General features: G+C 40.0%; 1 protein-coding gene across 4 annotated transcripts in view; it reads left to right on the top strand.

Moving 5' to 3' along the window:
- Window positions 1–25,060, top strand: part of RHBDL2 (rhomboid like 2) — a 52,572-nt gene extending 27,512 nt beyond the window's left edge. For 2 of the 4 annotated variants that reach the window (XM_024738777.1, XM_024738778.1), the window contains exons 4-9: window positions 66–214; window positions 4,328–4,440; window positions 17,041–17,141; window positions 18,807–18,867; window positions 23,582–23,643; window positions 24,411–25,060. In XM_024738777.1, coding sequence (XP_024594545.1) covers window positions 66–214; window positions 4,328–4,440; window positions 17,041–17,141; window positions 18,807–18,867; window positions 23,582–23,643; window positions 24,411–24,590 — 666 coding nt within the window. In that variant the 3' untranslated portion in view covers window positions 24,591–25,060. The remainder of the gene's footprint in view (window positions 1–65; window positions 215–4,327; window positions 4,441–17,040; window positions 17,142–18,806; window positions 18,868–23,581; window positions 23,644–24,410) is intronic. The other 2 variants (XM_024738780.1, XM_024738779.1) reach the window with 2 other exon arrangements.
- Window positions 25,061–25,297: the final 237 nt, after the last annotated feature.

Raw genomic sequence — 25,297 nt, 5'->3', positions numbered from 1 at the left:
CGCTTTAATGGGGCCTCTCTCTGCAGAAGGTGTGGTTAACATCTGTGTCTGCCCCTCCCTGCCAGCTGGCAGTGTTTATTTACTATGCTGTGTGGAAGCCGCAGAAACAGTGGATCACCTTGGACTCCGGCATCTTGGAGAGTCCCTTTATCTACAGGCCTGAGAAGAGGGAGGAAGCCTGGAGGTTTATCTCATACATGCTGGTGCATGCTGGGTAAGGACTGACAGTTAAGTCACTGATATCAGAGGTGACTATAAGTCGTAACCCCGAGCATTTGTTCGGTGCTTTATTATTATTTTTAAAAATTTTTTATTTATTATTATTTTTTTTCTTTTGCGGTACGCGGGCCTCTCACTGTTGTGGCCTCTCCCGCCGCGGAGCACAGGCTCCGGACGCACAGGCTCAGCGGCCATGGCTCACAGGCCCAGCCGCTCCGCGGCATGTGGGATCTTTCGCTCCGCGGCATGTGGGATCTTTCCAGACCGGGGCACGAACCCGTGTCCCCTGCATCGTCAGGCGGACTCTCAACCACTGCGCCACCAGGGAAGCCCGGTGCTTTATTATTGATCAGGCACTTTCACGTCCATAATCTTGTTTGATCTTCATTGCAACCCTAGGAGTCATGTATTACTCCTGCTGTTTCGTGTCTGAGGCTTACGGGATGTAGACTCTTGCTCCGTGTCCCACAGCTAAGTTGTAGAGTGAGGATCTCAACCCATTAGTGCTAACTCTAGGTCCAGTGTACTTTGTATTGCATTGTAACTGCCTAATATTGGTATGTATGTAGGAACATAAATGAGAAGAGAAATCGTTAACAAACCAAAAGTGTGTTCCTCAAGCTGTGTGATGTTGTTAAATGTTCCTTTGAAAATGTGAATCATCAGTGCCATCCTCCCCACCTCCGCCAAACACTTAAAAAATTAATTCCTGAGCCTTTCGATGAGTGTATAATAATGTTCATTTAGAATAATACAAGCAATAGGTGATGTGGAGCCTGCCATTTTTGGTAGGTACAGTTTTTTTTTTTATAATTATTTATTTGTTTTTGGCTGCCTTGGGTCTTTGTTGCTGCACGCAGGCTTTCTCTAGTCGCGGTGAGCAGGGGCTACTTTTCGTTGTGGTGCGCGGGCTTCTCATTGCTGTGGCTTCTCTTGTTGAGGAGCATGGGCTCTAGGTGCGCGGGCTTCAGTAGTTGTGGCTCACAGGCTCAGTAGTTGTGGCTCGCGGGCTCTAGAGCGCAGGCTCAGTAGTTGTGGTGCATGGGCTTAGTTGCTCCATGGCATGTGGGATCTTCCCGAACCAGGGCTCGAACCCGTATCCCCTGCATTGGCAGACGGATTCTTAACCACTGCACCACCAGAGGAGTCCCTGCTTACAGTTTCTTAAATGCTAATAGCCTTCTGACCTTGCTCAGAATCCGTGATTCACCATGCGCACTGCAGACAGTGAGCAGCTCGCTGCTGGCCCCTCCTCTCTGGTGGTCTCCTGGGGTTTCAGATGAGGCCAACTTCATGTATGCAACCTACCCAGCCCTGGACCTTGAAAGATAACTCTGGCCAGTGGCTAAATAGGGATCCATGGCAGGACACAGGGCTCAGAGGCTTGACAAGTTAGGGACAAAATCACCAATTGCCCCATTTCTGTGGATACTTCCACACTTTAGTTTTCCATTTAACAAGTATGTTCGAAGCAAATGTGGCTTCTGCACTCAAAGACTTTAAGATTATAAGGGGGAGCAGTCAGTTAAATAGTAATGCAAGGCCGTATAGTATTACAGTATACTGTAGTTATTTAACCTCTTTGTGCCTCAGTTTCCACATCTCTAAAATGGGGTAATAGTACCTACCTCATAAGGTTGCTGTGATTAAATGAGACAATGGTTTTAACAATTTTTACAGCATCTGACACATATAGTAAGGTGCTCAAAAAGAATTCGCAAGGCTGTGTAGGACATGTCACATATGGGGTTGTATAAATTAGGGATGCTTTTGGATGCAAGTGACAAGAAAATGTAACAGGGGCCTAAACAAATGTAGGTAAATCTTTTGCCCATATAAGAAGCCCATCGGTAGCTGGTTGGTTCATCTGTTTAATGAAGCCAGGACTCTTGATCCTGTGCTGACATCTCTGCTTTTCCCTTCGCCTTTCTGTCATGGTTGCAAGTTGGCTGCTGTAGCTCTGCATTCAAAGCAGGAAGGGGGAAGAGGTAGTACCAGGTACTGGTGACATCCATCCCTTTTGTTTAGATAGAGACTCTCTTAAAAGTCTCCTAGCAGTGTTCTTACCTGCGTCTCATTGGCCAGGACTACGTGACCTGGTTACCCCTAGCTAAGAGAGATTGGGAAAATCAATACCAGCTCTTCTACCCTCACTGGAGGAGGTAGACAAGGGATAAAGAAATGGATGTTGGATTAACTACATAAATATAAACAGAAAAAGGGGATGATCAGGATGGGGATGGCTTCACAGATGACATGGATTCAAGCTGGACCTTGAAGGGTGCATAGAATTTGGATGAAAAAAATTAGTATTTCTCTTCTGGGTATATGACAGGATCTCAGCATTATGCAACTTCTACTCTAGCTGTTGAGCAGCGGAAAGAGTACTTGGGGTGATTCTTTGGGGTTTTGTGCTATTAGTCACTTTGTCCTCACACTGTTCCCAGAGGACAGGATGGGATAGCTTTCTTTGAACTTCTTGTTCCAATTCACAAGGTGCACATATTTCAAAAACCTGTTTGTGTCTGAGGTCTCCATAAGATTGGTGTAACTGTCCTGGCTAGGCTGTTCTGTGCTGAATTATGTTTTACGTCTCACGTCTTTGAAGATGGCTTGTACAGTGATAGTTGTGGCTAGATGCACATGTGGCCTAAATGTAAGTAATCTGTTCTGTAGGGTTTGCCCAGAGAACCTCTTCAATGGTCTGCTGGATATCTTTTAAGTAAATTAGAATTCAAAAACACAATCCCTAAAACTAATATGAAAGCGGCTGCACTTTGTGGAAGATTCAACACCTGTGTTATTTTTTAACTTTTTGGTTTAACCCAAAATCTCTTAAAAAAAAATAAAGCATTGTGCTACATGGCAAGTAAATTAAGGATTACTGTAATGTGGTAATTTGCTAAATTACATTCAGAGATTCTCCAGAGATGCTTGTGGGGTTTGACAAGTAAAATAATGTGAATTTCACTTAAAAATATTTTTCCCTATTTAAAAAGTATAAGAAAAAGCATCTGTACTCAAAAATGTTATATGCCAAATTATGGTACATGGGAGATACCAACTTTAGCTATTGTTACTAGGTAACTTCTTTTTTTCTTCATTCTGGTAAACTTAAAAAGAAAAAACCTTTTTAATGTAGAAATGGGAATGAAGTTTCTCTTCCCATCTCTTGTTTCATTAAAGACTATCCTGAACTTGCAAGACAGGTTGTTTAAAAATCTATTGAAATTTCGGGGCTTCCCCGGTGGCGCAGTGGTTAAGAATCCGCTTGCAAACGCAGGGGACACGGGTTCGAGCCCTGGTCCAGGAAGATCCCACATGCCGTGCAGCAACTAAGGCCATGCACCACAGCTACTGAGCCTGCGCTCTAGAGCCCGCGTGCCACAACTACTGAAGCCCGCACACCTAGAGCCCGTGCTCCGCAACAAGAGGAGCCACTGCAATGAGAAGTTCACGCACCGCAAGGAAGAGTAGCCCCCGCTCTCCGCAACTAGAGAAAGCCCGCACTCAGCAACAAAGACCCAATGCAGCCAAAAAAAAAAAAAAAATCTATTAAAATTTAGACTCAACATGAGTGAATTAGTATTTTCTCAGTACTACTATGTAACCAAAACAAAAGCATATGCCGAAGCTGACATATGATGGCAGTTGTCATCTAAACCCCGTAACTGCAAGCTTATTTTCCTTAAAGAAGCCTCATTGCTCTTTGTTTGACATTATCAGTAATTGTTGTAAAACAGAGCTTATAAAATAAACGTATACTTCTGGGACTTCCTGGCGGTGCAGTGGTTGAGACTCTACACTTCCACTGCAGGGGGCACGGGTTTGATCCCTAATCCGAGAACTAAGATCCCACATGCCTCACAGTGCGGCCATAACAAAAAAAAAAAAGAGTGTACTTCTAAAATGTCCTTTTATCTGCTTTACATATCGAGGCTTCATGTAAGATTTTATTTTTTTAAAAAGTCACCTAAAAAAATTGGAAAGTGGAATTCAAGTTAAGCAAGTTCTTAACTAGAAACAATACATCAATGCCTGTTAATCTCCCAAGGAAATAACTGCCTGGGCTAGTCATAGTATTTGACAACTGTGTTTGTCTCTGCAGAGTTCAGCACGTCCTGGGGAATCTTGTTATGCAACTCGTTTTGGGTATCCCCCTGGAAATGGTCCACAAAGGCCTCCGCGTGGGGCTGGTGTACCTGGCAGGAGTGATTGCAGGTTAGTGTTCTGAATGCAACACAGAATCAACACCTCTGGACTCTTAGGAGGTAATAAACAAAGGTAATAAACATTTTTTAAAAAATAAATTTTATTTATTTATTTTGGCTGCGTTGGATCTTCACTGCTGCCCACGGGCTTTCTATAGTTGCGGGAGCAGGGGCTTCTCACTGCGGTGGCTTCTCTTGTTGTGGAGCACGGGCTCTAGGCACGCCGGCTCAGTAGTTGTGGCTCACGGGCTTAGTTGCTCCGCGGTATGTGGGATCTTCCCAGATCAGAGCTTGAACCCAGGTCCCCTGCATTGGCAGGCGGATTCTTAACCACTGCGCCACTAGGGAAGCCCGGTAATAAACCTTTAAATCAAGATTTATTGCATTCCTCATACGCGCTAGGGTACCTGATGAGTTTAGAAATACGTTAATTAGAGATAAGATAAGAGTATAGAGAGGTCTTTGTGCCCATTCTCAGGTACCTCACAGTCAGACAGGGTTTTGTGCCATTGGAAACTGAGTAGTTTGGTGTTCAGGTGTATATATTGGATAAAGGACTAAAGCCAGAAGGTCCTTATTTGTCAAGACTAATGATTTGGGGAAATAAGGTGATCAAGATTGCATTTAAGGAAGATAACTTCAAGAGAATGTTGAGAATAGCTAAAGGGACCCAAAGACTGGGTAGGGACTATCACCCTGGGACTAGCGGCAAATGCCAATGATCTCTCATACTGGGTGTGCCAAAGATGATTCATTAGGGTGTGGGCAGAAAATATTAGAACTCCTATCTATCCATTTATTTCTTAGAAACTTTAAAAAATTAAACTTTTTATTTTGAGATAATTATAGATTTACACTGTAAGAAGTTAAGTACCTGGAGGTCCCATGTACCCTTTAACCAGTTACCCACAATGGTGACAGCTTGCAAAACTGTAGTACAGTATCCTAATCAGGACATCTACACTGATACAAAGTACAAAATATTTCCAACACCACAAAGATTCCTCACAGTTGCATTTTTACAGCCATACCCTCTTCTCGCCCACCCCTTACATGTTCCTTTACCCCTAGCAACCACTAATCTGTTGTGTCTATCATTTTCTCACTTCAAGAATGTTATATAAATAGAATAATACAGTATATAGCCATTCGGGATTAGCGTTCTTCACTCAGCATAAGTCTCTGGAAATTCATGTAGGTTGTTGCACGTTTCAATAGTTCATTTTTGTTGCTGAGTAGTATTCCATGGTGTGGATGGAAAAGCACCACAAGTTTAATCCTTCACTCATTGGAGGACATTCCAGTTTTTGGCTGTTACAAATGAAGTTGCTATAAACATTTGTGTACAGGTTTTTGCAAACATAAGTACAGTTTTGTGAACATGAGTTTTCATCTCTCTAGGATAAATGTCCAAGAGCAAGTTGGTTGGGTTGTATGGTAGTTGTATATTCAGTTTTTTAAGAACCAGCCAAAATGTTTTTCAGAATGGCTGTTTCATTTTACTTTCCTCCCAGGATTGTATAAGTGACTCAGTTTTCTGCATCCTCACCAGCATTTGTCACTATTTTAAATTAATTAATTAATTAATATTTTTGGCTGTGTTGGGTCTTCGTTGCTGCTCGTGGGCTTTCTCTAGTTGCCGCGAGCGGGGGCTACTCTTTGTTGTGGTGTGCAGGCTTCTCATTGCGGTGGCTTCTCTTGTTGCGGAGCACGGGCCCTAGGCACGTGTGCTTCAGTAGTTGTGGCACACAGACTCAGTAGTTGTGGTGCATGGGCTTAGTTGTTCCGCGGCATGTGGGATCTTCCCAGACCATAGCTCGAACCCATGTCCCCTGCATTGGCAGGCAGATTCTTAACCACTGCACCACCAGGGAAGTCCCTGTCACTATTTTTAATTTTAGCTGTGCTCACACATGTGTGATCTCATCATGGTCTTAATCTGCATTTCTCTAATGGCTAATGATGTTGAACATCTCTTCATGGGCTTATTTGCCATCTGTGTATCCTCTTCAGTGAAATGTCTGTTCATGTCTTTTGCCCACTTTCTAAATAATTAGATTTTTTTTAACTGTTGAATTTTGAGAATTCTTCATATATTCCAGATCCCAGTCCTTTATCAAATATGTAGTTTTCAGATATTCTCTTTTAGTCTGTAGCTTGTGTTTTCATTGTCTTAACAGGGTCTTTTCACAGAGCAAATGTTTTTAATTTTGATGAATTCCAGTTTATCAATTTTTCCTTTTATGAATCAAGCTTTTGGTGTCATGTTTAAGAACCCTTCACCGAACCCTGTTTTGAATATTTTCTCCTATGTTATCTTCTAAAGTTATGTTTTGCACTTTACATTTAAGTATATGATCCGTTTGAGTTGGTTAGTTTTTGTATAAAGTGTGATGTTTAGATTTTCTTTTTGTTTGTTTATTTGCCTATGGATATCCAAATACTCTGGAATAATCTGTTGAAAAGACTATTCTTCCTTCACCGAGTTGCTTTTATGCCTTTGTCAAAAATCAGTTGGCTGTAGTTTTTTTTTTTTTTTTTTAATAAACGTATTTATTTATTTTTGGCTGCATTAGGTCCTCATTGCTGTGCACAGGCTTTCTTTAGTTGTGGCGAGCGGGGGGCTACTCTTCGTTGTGGTGCATGGGCTTCTCATTGTGGTGGCTTCTCTTGTTGCGGAGTACGGGCTCTAGGTGCACGGGCTTCAGTAGTTGTGGCTCATGGGCTCTAGAATGCAGCCTCAGTAGTTGTGGCGCACGGGCTTAGGTGCTCCGTGGCACGTGGGATCTTCCCGGACCAGGGCTCGAACCTGTGTCCCCTGCATTGGCAGGTGGATTCTTAACCACTGTGCCACCAGGGAAGCCCTGGCTGTAGTTTTGTGGAACAATTTCTGGGTTCTCCTTTTTGTTTCATTGATCAATGTGTCTACCCCTCCACCAATACCACATAGTCAGTACCACTGTAGCTATGTAATAAGTCCTGAAATCAGTGAGAGGGATTCCTCTGATTTTTTGCTCATTTTAAAGATTATGCATTTTTCTTTTACATAAAGATGGGTGTCTAATTTTCTTTTTTTCTGTGATAACAAAAAGCTTTCAGTAGTAAGCTACTTAACAGATGTTGCTGAAAAGACAAACACAAAATATGTCTCTTCAAAGACATAATAGTATATTTCTCTTGAGTGATAATGTAACTACTTTTCCAAAGATACTCATGCTATGAAAGGGGCATTTTGAAAACTGGTCAATGGAAATCATTCCATAATTATGTGATTTTGCTCCTGAAGAAGATGCAATAACTCTCACAAGTTCACACTTAAAAAGCCAGGAAACAATTTTCTCAACTGATTTAAAATTTCTCAGTGAAGAGTTTTAGCGGGTTTTAAACTTACTGACTGTAACACTTTCTGATTAGTTTGCAAGAACACATGACTGATGTTAGGAAAGGTGGGAATTAATAGCCACATGACAACAAAATTTTTGCATAATTGGAATAAGTATAGGTAATGATGCAGTTCTTCCATTTGAAACTGGACATTGTTTTTAAATTTTATATTTTGGTAATGACAGTGATTAAGAGAAAACTTCCATGGAAAATAATTGAACTTAGAAGTATATCTTTGCATTTCTGTGTCATGATATTTAACCAGGATTTTTAAAAATAATGCTTATTTAATAACACTGCTCATTGAAAGATTTTTTTTTTAAAGACTATTTTTTAGAGCAGTTTGGGGTTCACAGGAAAACTGAGAGGATGCTACCGAGATTTCCCATTCATCCCCTGCCCCCACACAGGCACAGCCTCCTCCATTATCGACAGAATGGTACACTCGTTACAATTGATTAACCTGCATTGATGTATCACAATCAACCAAAGTCCATGAAAACTAGGGTTCACCCTTGGTATTGTACAGTCTATGGTTTTGGACAAATGTATACTGACATGTATCCATCATCACAGTATCATACAGAGTAACTTCACTGTCCTAAAAATCCTCTATGATCCACCCATTCATCCTTCCCCATCCCCCAACCCCTGGCAACCACTGATCTTTTTACTGTCTCCATCGTTTTCCTTTTCCAGAATGTCATACAATTGGAATGTCATATAATTGGAATCATACAGTATGTAGCCTTTTCAGATTGGTTTCACTTACTAATATGCATTTAAGCTTCCTCCATGTCTTCTTATTGCTTGATAAGAATTTTTTATATCATTAATGAAGTAAAAATAATTTAAAAATGTTGTGTAACCAATATAGCCCATCCTTTAAAATTCTGTTTTTGTGTTTTTAAACACATATACATGTAGTGGTACATATACATGTAATTTATAAGTGAATATACCTATACTGCAGTGGTACATATACATGTCATTTGTAAGTGAATTTACCTATACTGCAGTAGGTAGTTGTATCACTTTCCTAGGGCTGCCACAGACTGGATGGCTTAAAACAGTAGAACTGCATTGTCACACAGTTCTGGAGGCTAGAAGTCTGAATCCAGGTGTCAAGGGCCATGCTCCCTCCGGAACCTATGTGGGAGAACCTGTCCTTGCCTCTGCCCAGCTTCTGGTGGTGGCCATCAGTCTTTGGGGCTCCTTGCCTTGCAGCTGCAGCATTTCAACCTCTGCTTCCATTGTCATATGGCATTCTCCCTTCATGTGTCCCTGTCTCCTCCTCTTATAAGGACACAGTCATGTTGGTTTAGGGGCCCACCATACTCCAATCTGACCTTGTCTTAATCAGTCACATCTGCAACAATCCTATTTCTACATAAGGTCACGTTCCGAGGTGCTGGGGGGTTAGGAGTTCAACATATTTGGGCGGGGGGTGGGACACACCATCTGACCCATGGTGGTGCTCAAAATTTTACCCATCACAACTGTGTCTGCTTCCCAGAGCAGGGGGGACAGAGAGCAGGAAACCATCATGAGACACGGTAAGGAGATGGGCTTGGCCAGGCTTAGCGATGCAGCTCCCCATTCTACCTCCCTCCTATCTCTGTGGATCCTGTTCTCCCACCTCCTCCTTCTGTCCCTGCACACACCCGTATTTCCTGGCTCCAGCTCCTGTACCTGCTTCTCCCACAGCTTGATTTCAGCCTGTGGAATCAGCTCTGCCCCAGTTTCAGAGTGGAGAGAGAAGAGAGAACGTGAATAACCTGTTCACCTCCTCTGCCCATGTTTGCAATAACTTTTGGCAGGCCATCTCTTTGCCGTGCGAGTCTCTCCTTCACGCTGCTGCTTGTCACCTTCCTCAAACACAGATTAGATCATATTACACCCTTGCTAAAACATTTACAGTGGCCGATAGAAAGCTGAAATGTCCAAGATTGCTCTGTGTTACCCTCCACTGTCTGGCCCCACTGCCTTTCATTCTTTTCTTCTTCTCCTCCTTCTCCTTCTTCTTTTTTAAGGAAGAATAAGCTTCTTTATTATGTTTTTAAAAAAGAAATTATATATGAAGAGGTTAGAGGGAGACAAGGTAAAACTTTTTTAAAATCACTTTTGAGGTGTGATTGACATACAAAATTTTGTACATATTTAATGTATACAACCTGATGCATTTGGACTTAAGTATACACCTGTGAACTCATCACCACATTCTATGCTGCAAACATATCTATCACCTCTGGAAGTTTCTTCCTGCTCAGTGTCTTTCTTGCTTTGCTTTTTTTTTTTTTTAAGTGAGGGAAGCAGTAATACTTTATTTTTACCTTTTGACCCCTTTCATCCATTTCTCCCATTGCTTTGCTTTTTTCCCAGATTCCTTCATATGTAACATCATTTTAGTTTCCCTGCCCTTGCTCCTGGCAAAGTGTGGTCTTGAATTAGCAGTATTGGTATCAACTGGGACCTTGTTAGAATGCAGAATTTTGAGCCCCACACCAGACCTACTAACTTGCATTTGAACAAATCCACACGTGATTAGTAAAGATTGAGGAGCGCCGGCCTGCACTCCGCTCAGCGTCCCCCAACCTGACTGACGGTCAGAAGCACCTGGAGAGCTTGTTACAACTAAAGTTATTCAGATCCCACCCAGATCTACTGAATCAGAATCTCTGAGAACATGGCCCTAGGATCTGTGTTCTTTTGTTTTTCTGTTTAGTGTGGTATAATTGACATATAATAACTGCTGATGTTTTGATATGTATATATAACCATGAAACTATCACCACAGTCAAGGTAGTGATTGTTACTCCCCGCCACATTTTCCGGTAACCTGTTGGAATCTCACCTTCCTGCCTCTCCCTGTCCTTCCCTCACCTTCCCCTGGCAACCACTGATTATCATAGGTTCAGCTGTATTTTCTAGAATTTTATATAAATGGAATCATGGAGTATTCTTTTTTTTTTGTCACTTCTTTTATTCAGCATAATTGTTCTGAGGTTTGTCTATGTTGTTGTGTGTACGAATAGTTGATTCCTTTTTGTTGCTGAGTAGTATTCATGGTGGGAATATACAGCAATTTGTTTATCCGTTCTCCTGTTGATGGACATTTGGGTTGTTTCCAGTTTGGGGCTATTACAGATGAAGCTACTATGAACACTGGTGTACAGTCTTCATGTGGACAAATGTTTTCAGTTCTCTTGGGTAAATACCTAGGAATAGAATGGCTGGATTCTATCATGGGGTTACATTTAACTTTTAAGAAACTACCAAACTTTTAAAATAGCTTTACTGTGATATAATTCATATACCATACAGTTCACCCATTCAAACTGTATAATTCAATGTTTTTAAATTAATTTACAGGGTTAGGCGCCCTTTATCACAATCTAAATGTAGAATATTTTTGTGCCCCAAAGAAACCCTGTGCCCATCAGCAGTCACTCCCCACTCCTCACCCCAAATCCCTTCCCCAGCCTTAGACAACCACTAATCTACTTTCTGTCTCTTTAGGTTTACCCATTCTGCATATTTCATATAAATGGAATCATAAAGTGTGATCTTTTTTGACTCTTTTTTCCACTTAGCATAATGTTTTCATCCTTCATCCATGTTGGAACATGTATAAGTACTTCATTCCTTTTTACTGCTGGATACATTCCATTATATGGATATACAACATTTTCTTTATCCATTCACCATTTGGTGGACATTTGGGTTGTTTTCACTTTTTGGCTATTATGAATAATACTGCTATAAACATTCATGTACAAGTTTTTGTGTGGATCTCTTGTGTATATACCTATGAGTGGAATTACTAGGTCACATGGTAACAAAGTGGTACCATTTTACATCCCCACCATAAGTTCCAGTTCCTCCATATACTCATCAACACTTGGTATGGTCAGTCTTTTAATTTTAGCCAATCTGTTGGGTATATAAAGGTATCTCATTGGGTTTAAATTTGCATTTCCTAATGAGAATGATGGTGAACATCTTTTAGTGTGCTCAGTTGCTATCCATATATCTTCTTCAGTAAAGTATTTGTTTAAATCTTTTGCCCATTTAAAAATTGAATTACAGGGACTTCCTGGTGGTGCAGTGGTTAAGACTCTGCACTCCCAATGCAGGGGGCCTGGGTTCGATCCCTGGTCAGAGAATTAGGTCCCACATGCATGCCACAGCTAAGGAAGCCCACATGCTGCAACTAAGGAGCCCGCCTGCCGCAACTAAGACCCAGCGCAACCAAATAAAAAAAATTGAATTGCATTCCTTTACATTCCTTATTATATATTATTATTACAATTTCTTTTTTATTTTTGGCTGCGTTGGGTCTTCATTGCTGCATGTGGGCTTTCTCTAGTTGCGGTGAGCAGGGGGATACTCTTCATTGCAGTACACGGGCTTCTCATTGTGGTAGCTTCTCTTCTTGCAGAGCATGGGCTCTAGGCACTTGGTCTTCAGTAGTTGCAGCATGCAGGCTCAGTAGTTGTGTCATGCAGGCCCTAGAGTACGTGGGCTTCAGTAGTTGTGGCACGTGGGCTCATGGGCTCTAGAGCACAGGCTCAGTAGTTGTGGCACACGGGCTTAGTTGCTTTGCAGCATGTGGGATCTTCCCGGACCAGGGATTGAACCCTTGTCCCCTGCATTGTCAGGTGGATTCTTAGCCACTGTGCCACCAGGGAAGTCCCTATTAAAAGTTCTTTATCACACATGTGACTTACAAATATTGCCTTCTAGTTTGCTGCTTGTCTTTTCATTCTCTTAACAGTATCTTCTGAAGAGTCAAATTTTTGAATTTTGATTAAGTATAATTTATCAGTTTTTAAGTTTTAGGAATTATGTTTTTAGTGTCATATTTAAGAAATTTTGCCTAGCCCAAGGTCACAAAGATTTTCTCTGTGTTTTGTTCTAGAAGTTTTATAATCTTAGGCTTTACATCTAGGTATACGATCCATTTTTATACATGGTGCAAGGTATGGATTGAAGTGTCACTTTTTTGAATGTAAATGTCTAACTGTTCCAGCATCATTGGTTGAGAAGACAATCCTTTCTTTACTGAATTGCCTTTGCATCTTGTCAGAATCAATTGTCCATATATATGTGGGTTTATTTCTGGACTTTCTGTTGTGTTTCCCTCATATATTTGTATATCTTTACACCAATACCATAATGTCTTGATTACTGTAGTTTTCTATTAAGTCTTGAAATTGGGATGTGTCAGTGCTCCAACTCTGCTCTTTTTCAAAGTTGGTTTGGTTATTCTAGGTCCTTTGCATTTCCATGTGAACTTTAGAATCAGTTTGTCAATTTCTACAAAAAAGTCTACTGGGATTTTGATTTGGATTGCAATGAATCTTTAGATCAACTTGGGGAGAATTGATATTTTAACAATATTGGAGTCTTCCAACCCATGAACAAGGTATAGATTTCTATTTATTTAGGTCTTTCAAAATTCCTTTCAACATCTTTTTTGTTTTCAGTGTTTAGGTCTTACACATTTTTGGGGTCAGATTTATTTCTATATTTCATATTTTTGATGTACTGTAAAGGGTACTATTTTTAAAATTTCTACTTCTGATTTTTCATTGCTATTACATAGAAATGCAGTTCATTTTTTGTATATTGATCTTGTATCCTCCAACCTTGATAAGTTCCCTTATTATTCCTAGTAGTTAGTCTAATAGTTTAACTGTTAAACAATGAACTTCTAAAGAGATTTAAATAATAACAAAATCTTGTATATTTGCCCACATCCTTACCATTTCTAATGCTCTTCATTCCTTTGTGTAGCTCCATATTTCCATCTGATATCTTTTTTTGTCTTCCTGAGGATTTCCTTTAACATTTCTTTTAGCATGGGTCTGTTAGTCATTAATACTTTCAGCCTCTGTATGTCTGAAAAAAAAAATCTTTATTTTGCCTTCGTTGTTGTAATATATTTTATTAGGTTTGGAATTATAGCTTGACAGTATTTTTCTCTCAGTACTTTAAAATGTTGTTTTCTCATTTGCATTGTTTCCAGTGAGAAATCTGTTGTCATCCTTACCTTTGTTTCTCAGTATGAAGCGTGTCTTTTTGTTCTGGATGCTTTTAAGCATTTTAACTGTTTTGAGAATGTGATTTTGTTATGCCTTGGTGTGCTTTTCTTCACGTCTCTTGTGTTTGGGATTTGTTGAGGTTCGTGGATCTGTGGGTTTATAGTTTTCATAAAACTTTGGAAAAACTTTGGCCGTAATTTCAAGTATTTTTTTCTGTATCTGCTTTCATTCCTCTTTTCTGGGGACTCCAATTATGTATTTATTATTATACATATCAGAAGACTGCTTGAAATTGACCTATAGCTCATTAATGCTGTATGCATTTAAAAAAATATCCTTCTCTGTGTGTTTTATTTTGGATAGTTTTATTGCCATGTCTTCATGTTCACTAATCTATTCTTCTGCAATGTCTAATCAGCCAATCAACTGAACAAGTTTATGTTTTCATTTTAGACATTGTAGTTTTCATCTTTAGAAGTTTGATTTGAGCCTGTTTCATTTCTTATATAGTGCTATTTAACTTTTGAACATAGAGAATATAGTTGTAATAATTATTTATTGCCCTTACTTGCTAAATCTTACACCTGTGTCAGTTTTGGTAGGTTTTTTTTTTTAATTGAAGTATAGTTGATTTACAATATTGTGTTAGTTTCAGGTTTACAGCAAAGTGATTCAGATATATACATATATATATATATATATTTTTTTTTTCCAGATTCTTTTCCCTTATAGGTTACTACTAGATATTGAGTATATTTCCCTGTGCTATACAGTAGGTCCTTGTTGGTTATCTATTTTATATATAATAGTGTGTGTATGTTAATCTCAAACTCCTAATTTATCCCTCCCCCCTCCCTTTTAATAACCATAAATTTGTTTTCTATGCCTGTGCGTCTATTTCTCTATTCAAAATAAGTTCATTTGTATCATTTTTTAAAGATTCCATATAAAGGAGAAACTAACACACCATTGTAAAGCAATTATACTCCAATAAAGATGTTAAAAAAAAAGATTCCACATATAGGTGATATCATATTATATTTGTATTTCTGTCTAGCTTACTTCACGTAGTATGATAATCTCTATGTCCATCCATGTTGCTGCAAATGGCATTGTTTTCATTCTTTTTTTATGGCTGAGTGCTATTCCACTGTGTGTGTATACCACTTCTTTTTTTAACCTCATCTTCTTTATCCGTTCATCTGTTGATGAACATTTAGGTTGCTTCCATGTCTTGGCTATTGTAACTAGTGCTGCAGTGAACATTGCAGTGCATATATGTTTTCAAGTTATAGTTTTCTCCGGATATTTGCCCAGGAATGGGATTGCTGGATCATCTATGGTAACTCTTTTTTTAGTTTTGGTAGGTTTTTTTGTCTGTTGTTTTTGTTTTTTGTTTTCTGGCTGTGCCACATGGCTTGTGGGGTCTTAGTTCCCCAACCAGGGATTGAACCCAGGCCCTCAGCAGTGAGAGCTTGGAATTCTAACCACTGGACTGCTAGGGAATTCCCAGTTTTGTTAGGTTTTAATTGATTTTTTTCTCTTCATTATGGGTCATACTTTCCTGCTTCTTTGCATGTCTGACAATTTTTTTCTGGATGCTAGACATTTTATCTTTGGATGGTGGATATTATTATATTCCTATAAACATTCCTTAGATTTGTTCTGTAACTCAGTTAAGTTACTTGGAAGCTGTCTGAACTCTAGCTGCCTGGATCTATATGGACCTAGACTCTAGACTCTATCTCATCAACTTAAAGTTTACTGTGATCTGCCTAGGTTCCCCCTTCATGTACTGCAGCCTACAGTCTCTCTCAAGGCAGTAAGCTGGGCAATTAGTCAACTCATCTTATTTATTTCTTGTTTCTCAGGATTCACTGTCCTTTGTTATCTGATGTCCAGTATCTTGAAGACCATTGTTTCGTGTATTTTGTCCACTACTTTCAGCTGTTTCAAGCAGGAGGAAAAATTTTATCCTTGGCACTTCACTGTGGCCAGAAGTGGACATCTGTATTTTAAAAATAAATTTCTCATGATTAAGACACAACCACCCCAGCCCTAGTTTGTAGGTTAACATTTGAAAACCACTGCTTTAATCCTAATGGACGACTTCTCACTGATCTTCAGTCATCCATGTAACTTTGTTTCTATGTCTTTGCTATTCCAGATCCCCAAGTCCTGACCTTCTTCCCCCTTGTTTTCCCTGTCCAATCTTAAAGGGTCTTCAGAGTTTAATCAAAATGCTGTCTTCCTCCTCTCAGAGTAGCAGGGCTTCCACCTCTCTGCTGAGAAAGTTGTTCTTCCCTAAATGCTTCCATAGCAAATTTATTACATTAAAAAAATCATAGTAGTTGTTATATTCTGCATTTTATGATAACCGTTTGCTCATCCATTTGTAAGATTCCTAAGGTCAGACACTTTGTCTTTTTTGCATAAAATAGGTATTGTATTGTGTTGTATCCTAAGGAATGAAGGAGGGCCTTGAAGGCAAGAGAATGAGGAATAGAACTAAGCAGTACAGAGAGAACACCTCAGAGTTTCATAAGGTGGTTCTAAAGTCTTGTTTTGGTTCAGGCAATATAAGATTGGATTAGCAATAGGTTTCATCTTGCCTGGTGAATGTGACTGAATAGTATGTTAAGAAGGATTCTGAGACCACAACTTGACTCCATGAGAAAGCTAGCCTTTAGATAATAAAATGTTGGAATGTCTCAGGTATTTTGATAGTTTTGGCTGAACATGTAGGATATTTTGAAACAATGGCTAACAAGTATAAAATACATGTCACAGAGTGTTCTAAGCATCATGCACATATAAACTCATTTACTTCTCCTGACAACCCATTGAGGTAAGTTCTATTAATATCCCCATTTTGTAAACAGGGAAACTAAGGCACAGAGACGTTAAGAAACTTGTTCCAGTCACAGTTGGTTATTCTGGCTCCAGAGCCTGTGTTTTCATCACCGTTATACTGTCTTCATATTGAACATTTAATGTTTCATAAAAATTGAGGGAGTTAGCCCACATAGCTATACTTTTCTAGTATGGAAGGGACAAAGTGAATTTGTTGTTTGTTAATATAATTGTCCAAGCTTCCCCAACTTTTACCTTAGATTAGAAAGATTTATCCTTCATGATTTTTATAGTCATATCTGATTCTTTGTGTTTTATTTCTTTAGGATCTCTAGCCAGCTCCATCTTTGACCCACTCAAATCTCTTGTGGGTGCTTCAGGAGGAGTCTATGCTCTGATGGGAGGCTATTTCATGAATGTTCTAGTGGTAAGAACTTTGGGAGTGGAATCTATGGACCTTAAATTTTTTTTTTTTTAAACAATTACTGGTATTTGGTTCAGGGCATCTTCATTTATCAATATTTACTAAGAACACATCTTCCATTTGGCCACAAGAGTTTTCCTTTCATATTTTATCTTTATTTTTTTCTCCCGATCTCAAAAATAATGAATATTAGATAAAATTCAAAATTGAAAAATAGGAAGTCAAAGTTCCCAGTTTAGTATCTGTTAACAGTTTGATATACATCCTTTCAGACATTTTCTATGTGTATTCAAAATTCTACCAATAGTAATGCTACAAAAATGGAACTACCCTTATATTGTTCTGCATCTTAACATAAAGTATCCTATCTACTCATGGCAGTACACAGAAATCCAGCTCAGCCTTTTCAGGCGCTCCACATCACACTCTATATAGCTGTATCCCGACATTTAATCCTTAATTGAAAAGAAATCTCGGGTGATTACAGCTTTTCACATTTCAAAATAATGCTGTAAGGCATGTTCTTTCACACCTATCTTTTTGCATTTGTGTGATTCTTTTTGCAGGTAAATTCCTAGAAGTGGATTTACTGGGTGAAGGCTTTACATTTTCATTGATAAATGCCTCCAAAGTTGCATACCATTTTACACGCCCATGATATAGTATGTGAGATGCCAACCACTTTTTAAAACAGGCTAAAATCCCGACTAAGTTAACCCTTTAACCACATAGGTGTGCTTTAAAGATACTCTAGGAGGAAGAAATATGAATCAATTAAAAAACTATTCAAAAAATAGAAGTCATTTAGAAAAATGTTTTTCAAACTTTGGATTGCAACCCATCAGTGGTTGTGAACGCAGCTGAAGGGATTGTGAAAATCCCTTTACAAACAAAAATTTCAGTACACATCACGTGTAATAAGGATAAGTACAATTTGATTTATGTGTGTTATGTAAATTATTTGTTACTGTAGGTCATGGTCACAACAATTTGAAAATAATTGATTTAGAATAAACACAGCTATTTCAGCATCTCTACTCTCTGGGAAGAGAGTTAACTTGAAAGGGAAGGGAGAGGTAACGCGGGCTGAAGTGGGAGTATCTTTCTGAGTCTGCTCTGTCCTCTAGTAACACACGAGGGTACTGCAAGCTGGTGTGAGATTTTTCAAAGCTAAAATCCAACTGGGTTGTTTTTGGACCGACCGACATTTAACATTTTTTGAAATTATCTAAAAAAATAAAGGTAATACTCAAATTTTAGTTGTCTTTGCTAACTCCTACTTAGAAAGAGGGTAAAGATGTATCAAATGAATATTAACCAAAAAACTTGGAAATATTCCATCAGATTTAGTTTGACAACATGCATTAACTATCTATGACTTATTAAGTGTTGATTTTTTGTTACTTATATTTAGATTATTTCCTGCTAATAAAATTGTGTCTACTTTATATCAAGGAATTTAATATCATGTTTCATTTTCACTCCAAAGTGCACCAGCATTGTGCTTCCCAAATTACATTTGAAAACTGGGCTGTTACACGGATGCTTTGTTTTGCAAATATTTGACACTCACACTTTATTTTAAATGATAAAGCAGATGAAGGGGGAGGACAGTTGAAGTTTCATTTGCCAATAGATAGCTCATATTATTATTTATCTCTTTGCAAGAATTTTCGAGAAATGATTCCTGCCTTTGGAATTATCAGACTACTTATCATCGTCCTCATAAGTAAGTGTGTCTTGTGAACACTTCACACCTTCGATTTTATGGGTTCAACCGTCAGAAGACCTTCTCACATTTCCCAAACACTAACAAGTAGTATGACCATCAGCCTAGAGTCAGAAAGAATGGTTCGGCTTCAGAGCCCTAAGCAGACAGGTGTGAATGGAGTTTTCACAGACCCTGGTGGGTGGTTCTTAGAGGTGCCTCTGTTTCTTTCTGGACTGTGGGGAGTCAAGAGAGTAGGGCTCGAGGCACTCCGTCCACTTCAACCACAATACCATCGTTTATGGATTTAAAAATATATATATATTTAAAAATATTTATTTATCTTTAGCTGCGTTGGGTCTTCGTTGCTGCACGCAGGCTTTTCTCTAGTTGCGGCAAGGGCTACTCTTCGTTGCAGTGCGCGGGCTTCTCATTGCGGTGGCTTCTCTTGTTGTGGAGCACGGGCTCTAGGCACGCGGGCTTCAGTAGTTGTGGCGCATAGGCTTAGTTGCTCTGCGGCGTGTGGGATCTTCCCGGACCAGGGCTTGAACTGGTGGTTCTTAGAGGTGCCTCTGTTTCTTTCTGGACTGTGGGGAGTCAAGAGAGTAGGGCTCGAGGCACTCCGTCCACTTCAACCACAATACCATCGTTTATGGATTTAAAAATATATATATATTTAAAAATATTTATTTATCTTTAGCTGCGTTGGGTCTTCGTTGCTGCACGCAGGCTTTTCTCTAGTTGCGGCAAGGGCTACTCTTCGTTGCAGTGCGCGGGCTTCTCATTGCGGTGGCTTCTCTTGTTGTGGAGCACGGGCTCTAGGCACGCGGGCTTCAGTAGTTGTGGCGCATAGGCTTAGTTGCTCTGCGGCGTGTGGGATCTTCCCGGACCAGGGCTTGAACCCCTGTTCCCTGCATTGGCAGGCAGATTCTTAACCACTGCGGCTCCAGGGAAGCCCCTGGATGTTTTAAATTTTTTATTTAAAAAATTTTTTTATTGGAGTATAGTTGATTTAAAATGTTGTGTTACTTTCTGCTGTCATTTATGTTTTATATACTGGATTTTTCTTGTTCATACATTAGATTCTGTGTATGATTTTGTCAGAAAGGCAGAGCTTGAAAACAATTCATATAATCCATTTTCTTCCTCAATTTCAGTTTAAAAAAAAAAACTGATCTAGGATATAAGCATGGAGTGGTGGCTGAGGACTGAAAATGAGAGCAGAGGTGAAGGAAGAGAGGGGTCAGGGAAGTAGGAGCATGACTGATGTGGCTTTGGAAATCTCCAGGAATGATAGTCTAGAATTACATGCTGAAAGAATTTAGGAAGTATGTTCAGTCTGGAGAAGAGGTGGAATTTTAGGCGTGTCTGAAAGTCAGCATTTTGGACGCGTGGCAGGCCATACAGAGTAGAAGCAAACAAGAGTGAAGGCAGAGCTGGTAACTTGTATTTCTGGATCTGCTCCTGCTGAAGCTGTATCTGCATGGAGGGTGCGGGGAGAATGCGGGGAGAAGGCTGACCCTGGGGCCAGACTGTTGGCTCAGACTTGAAGGCCAAGACAGAAGTGACACTTGATACAGGCTAAGCTTTTGGCTGTCCACATAGTAGGAAAAAATGATTCTGCAAATTGGTATCAAGAGTTCAAAAAAGAGACTAAATTAAGTTTATGAACGCTTTAACTGTAAAAACAATATTTCATCCCGAGAGAAAAGAAGTGACTTGTTTCTAGTCTATACCATACCATATATACTGTTTTTCTCCATAAGAAGTCCAAAAAGTGAGGGAAACTAGTCAGCGCAGAAAGGAGGACGGATGTCTGGGAGTTAGGAGAGTTGCTGTGCAGGCAGAGCCGTCTGAGTCACAACCAGAACCAAGGCACAAGTCCTTAGACAGAAAAATATTCTTACACAAGTTATCTGGGTCATCAGTCAATCTGTTTCTTTCAGGTAATTATGAATGACTTTTGTAAAATAAGCCTCAAACCCTCAGTGAGGAAAAGGTTCTAATACTCTAATACCCTTTAATGTTGGAGTAAAAGCTCTTTCCTCGTGCACAGGGTTATCTCCAAAAATAGTTTATGTAACATTCTGTCATTCTTTCTTTTCTTTTTTTAATTGGGGTATAGTTGCTTTAAACATTTTGTCACTCTTGAGGTAAGTAATACAATCACTGAATGATGTGCTTTTATTATATCCTACAAACATAGGTAGGACACACTAACATCAACCTTCCCCACAGGCCATTTCTAAAAGTTCTTTGGCTTGGTTTACCTACTATTGTAAATAAGAGAAGTTAGAACAAACTCCGGATTAATGAAATACAAGTACATTTTAATTTTAAACATGTTTCCTTGGGAAAATGTATAGTTTTTTGGGTTTTTTTTAATGGTAAATATTATTCCTAATTGTGAAGGACAATTGGCCCTAGGACCTTCCTTCATTAAGCATTATTTGTTGGATCTGTTTTTTAACAAAGCAACTGACCTTCCCCGGAAAAAGTTCAGGAAATCTCACATTTTCATCCTTCAAAAAAATCCGTATAAAGGCAGCTCCCTTAAAATGAGTGTCAAATTTTATTGAAGACAGTGATTTGGTTTATTGGAATGAGGGCTTCTTTTCAGGTGGGAAGACAGGTCTCAGTTTAGAGACTGCAGCAGCTTAGAAGTAAACTCCCCTGGGAAGCAGAAAGGGCCAGGCAGGTGTAAGTCAGAAGTGGCCAAAACAAGAGAGAAATTGAATGGAGAAATTGACATGCTAAGGGTTACAAAGAGTTTTTGAAAGGAGGTCTCCTACTGTGGAAGACTAGACCAAAGTAACTGTTTCCAGTAAGTCAACCCTGTTTTCCAGCAGTGGTTTTCTTACTTTCCTAGCCCTATCTCTGTTATTTACCCTGGATCAGGAATTGCAAATGATCGAAAAAACAATATAGCCACATTTATCCAGCATTTTGTGTGATAGTCATTTACAATTAAATTAACATTGAGTACTTCTCCTCGACCTCAATTTCTATCCAGTGACTTCAGTGTCAATACTATATTGAAAGGGAAACTAGCCAGAACACATGGTCCTGATGCTGTTTTCCCAAAGGCAAGGACTAGGTCTTTCTGTCTCCTAGGACATTCGCTAAGTAGAGCACAGGGAATTGGGGGATGGATGTGGAATGTGACAGCTGCAGGAGATGTTTCCAAGTGCACATGTAGGGCAGAGTTCTTCTAAGCCAAGAAACCTGGAAGCTCTTTTAGCATCAGAGATCTGACTTATTTGAGGAATGTCTAAGTTCTGGCTCTCAGTGTTCCATTAGAAAATGTGGACTCATTTCCTTTTTGGGCCCATCTTCTGTTCTCCTGATGGCAATCAGAGGTGATTAGTGTGGTGGGTGAGAGTGAAGCCTCCCAAATCCCACTACTCCCTCTGAGATGGGCGGCCTTGGGCAAGTACTTAACCTCTGTGTTTTGGTTTCTTTATGTATAAAACGCCACCGTCATTCCTCACTTGGGTTCCTACAGTAGTAGTAAGTAGCTTGTCTGCTTGCTCCTGTCTTTGCTTCCTTAGAGTATGTTTCCTATACAGCAGCCAGAATCATCTTTTAAAAACGTAAGTCAGACATGTCACTCCTGTGCTCAAAAGTTTCAAAGCATAAAAGTCAAAGTCCTTACAGTGGTCCATAAGGGCCCTACATGATCTGCATCTGCTTCTGTTTGATCTCATCACCTACTACTTTATCCCTAACTTTAGTCCAGAATCACCCGAAGGTCTTGTTAAAACACAGACTGCTGAGCCCTACCTTTAGAGTTTCTGGTTCAGTAAGTCTGGGGTGGGCCTGAGAATTTTCATTTCTAGTAAGTTCCCAGTGATGCTGGGATCCCAGTGGGGCAGGGAACCATCCTTTGAAAACCACCTATGGGACCAGATCAACTGCTTTCGTATTCCTCAAACACACCAGGTGGATGGTCCTGCCTTAGGGACTTTGCACTTCCCTCTGCCTAGAGGACTCTTACTTCAAAGGTCAGCATGGCTTGCTCCCTTATCTCTATCAAATGCCATATTCTCCTTGAGATCCTCCCTGACTCTCCAGTTAAAAATCACACCCTAGGGCTTCCCTGGTGGCACAGTGGTTGAGAATCTGCCTGCCGATGCAGGGGACGCGGGTTCGTGCCCCGGACCGGGAAGATCCCACATGCCATGGAGCGGCTAGGCCCATGAGCCATGGCCACTGAGCCTGCGCGTCTGGAGCCTGTGCTCCGCAACGGGAGAGGTCACAACAGTGAGAGGCCCGCGTACCAAAAAAAAAAAAAAAAAAAAAAAAAAAAAAGTCACACCCTACTCCCAGCATTCCCAATTCTCCTTCTTCTCTTTGTGTGTTCTCCATAGCACTAAGCACCATTTGACAATACTGTATGTTTTACTTATTCATTTGCTTTCCCCAACTAGACTTTCAGTTCCATGAGGCAGTCTGATCTGTTCACGGCAGTATCTCCACCATCTAGAGTAGTGCCTGGCACATGGGAGATAATCAATAAATACTTGTTGGATCAATACATCTATAAAATGGGATAATGATAGTACCTATTTCATGGGGCTGTTGTGAGGATTAATGATGCAGGTTAGTACATGTAAAACTCTTAGAACAGTACCTAGCACAGAGTCTCAATAAACGTTGTTATTTAGTGCGCCAAAAATAACTGGCGCACTATTTTGGAGATCGTGGGGCTTCACTGGGCTGTTTTCCCTTCTAGTTGTGTCGGACATGGGATTTGCTCTCTACAGAAGGTTCTTTGTCCCTGCAAATGGGTCCCCGGTGAGTTCAGTTTATTATTTTTTAAATTACCTATCATATCAATAGCTAAAAAGGGTCACCAAATAGGGGCAACAATTCTGAGATTTAGGACAGTCAGTTTTACACTTGGAAGTTAAGAAAATTCCTGAGGAAATCAGCCTTTTAGATTGTCCTTTTCACTTCTCTCTCTCATAGCCCTGACAACTGGCTCTAGTTCTCTGCACCTGCTATACTGGTAGCTATTCCAAAAAACAGGAGTGAAGGGACTTCACAGAGAATAAAATGCGGACTGGAAAGCAGCAATAATTTGGGTCCAGATGAATTTACAATAAAAAGAAAACTGACAAAGATTTCCAGTTTTATTGAAACTGGTCTTTGAATTTGGTAGTTTCTGTTTGACTATCTGTGTGTACTTTTTAATTTAGACGTGCCATTTATGTGGGATCAGATTATGCTCCTATAGAGATCCCTCATGGCACCTCAACTCTTACTCTCTTGGTTGGCCTTATATAGAACCATCCTAAACGCAATGATGACCAAGAATAAAGAAAAATGATGGCTCTGTCTTGTGTACTCAGAGTCAGTGAACTGATATTTTTTTTAGCTTTGCATGATTTGGAATATCTCCTCTCTGTGCACATGGAGTTTTTTTGTCTCTTTTGTCTCACCACCTTGCTGTTCAGACTTTTAAGACTCTTTGACTGGGATGGTATTTGTTTCTTAAACAGCTGAAATATGCAATTAACATTTTCTTCACTTATTCCCATTTTTTCCCCTTTTTTCTCAAGGTGTCTTTTGCAGCTCACATTGCAGGTGGATTTGCTGGGATGTCCATTGGTTATACCGTGTTCAGCTGCTTTGATAAGGCACTGCTGAAAGATCCAAGGTTTTGGATAGCAATTGCAGCTTATTTAGCTTGCGTCTTATTTGCCGTGTTTTTCAACATTTTCCTATTCCCAGCGAACTGACTTGCCCCTAACACAAACCAATTAATAAAAAGAGCCATCTGGGAAAAAACTGGAGAACTCTCTATGAAGAAACAGAGAAGTCCCAGCAAATGCTAACAATTTTATAAAGAGGACAAAACACCCTTGAAGTCGCCAGTTTCAAAGACTGCTTACAAAAGGAGTTAGGGTTTAAGGAAGGGGCTTGTCTGTGCATGAGGGGGAAGAGGAAGAAAGAAAAGGGAAGGGAAGTGAGAACCAAAGATTGGCTCTTTCCCAGGCGTGCTGCATGAGGGTATGTATCCTCTAAAAGAGACTTACTCTCCTAGGAGGGTATACTATAGAGATTGCTTTAGAGAATCCACAAATAATGTTCTATGCTGAAAATAAAAGCTTTTCACATCTGTCAGACTATTGATTATCACTTTCCATCACTGTTCGAGTAGATAAGTCACTGTTAGGGGTGCTTTGCATGCATTATTGCTCATCTTTTTAACAACCCAGAAAGGCAGCTATTACTCTGTGTCTTAGAGAGGAGGATATGGGAACTCTTACAAAAAATCAAGTAACTTGGGCTTCCCTGGTGGCGCAGTGGTTGAGAGTCCGCCTGCCGATGCAGGGGACACAGGTTCGTGCCCCGGTCTGGGAAGATCCCACATGCTGCGGAGCGGCTGGGCCCGTGAGCCATGGCCGCTGAGCCTGCGCGTCCGGAGCCTGTGCTCCGCAAAAAA

This window comes from Neophocaena asiaeorientalis, unplaced genomic scaffold (genome assembly GCF_003031525.2).
Source record: "Neophocaena asiaeorientalis asiaeorientalis breed wild unplaced genomic scaffold, Neophocaena_asiaeorientalis_V1.1 scaffold106, whole genome shotgun sequence".
Classification (NCBI taxonomy): domain Eukaryota; kingdom Metazoa; phylum Chordata; class Mammalia; order Artiodactyla; family Phocoenidae; genus Neophocaena; species Neophocaena asiaeorientalis.
Note: the sequence above shows the minus strand (reverse complement) of the source record. Positions and strands in the feature narration are given on the sequence as shown.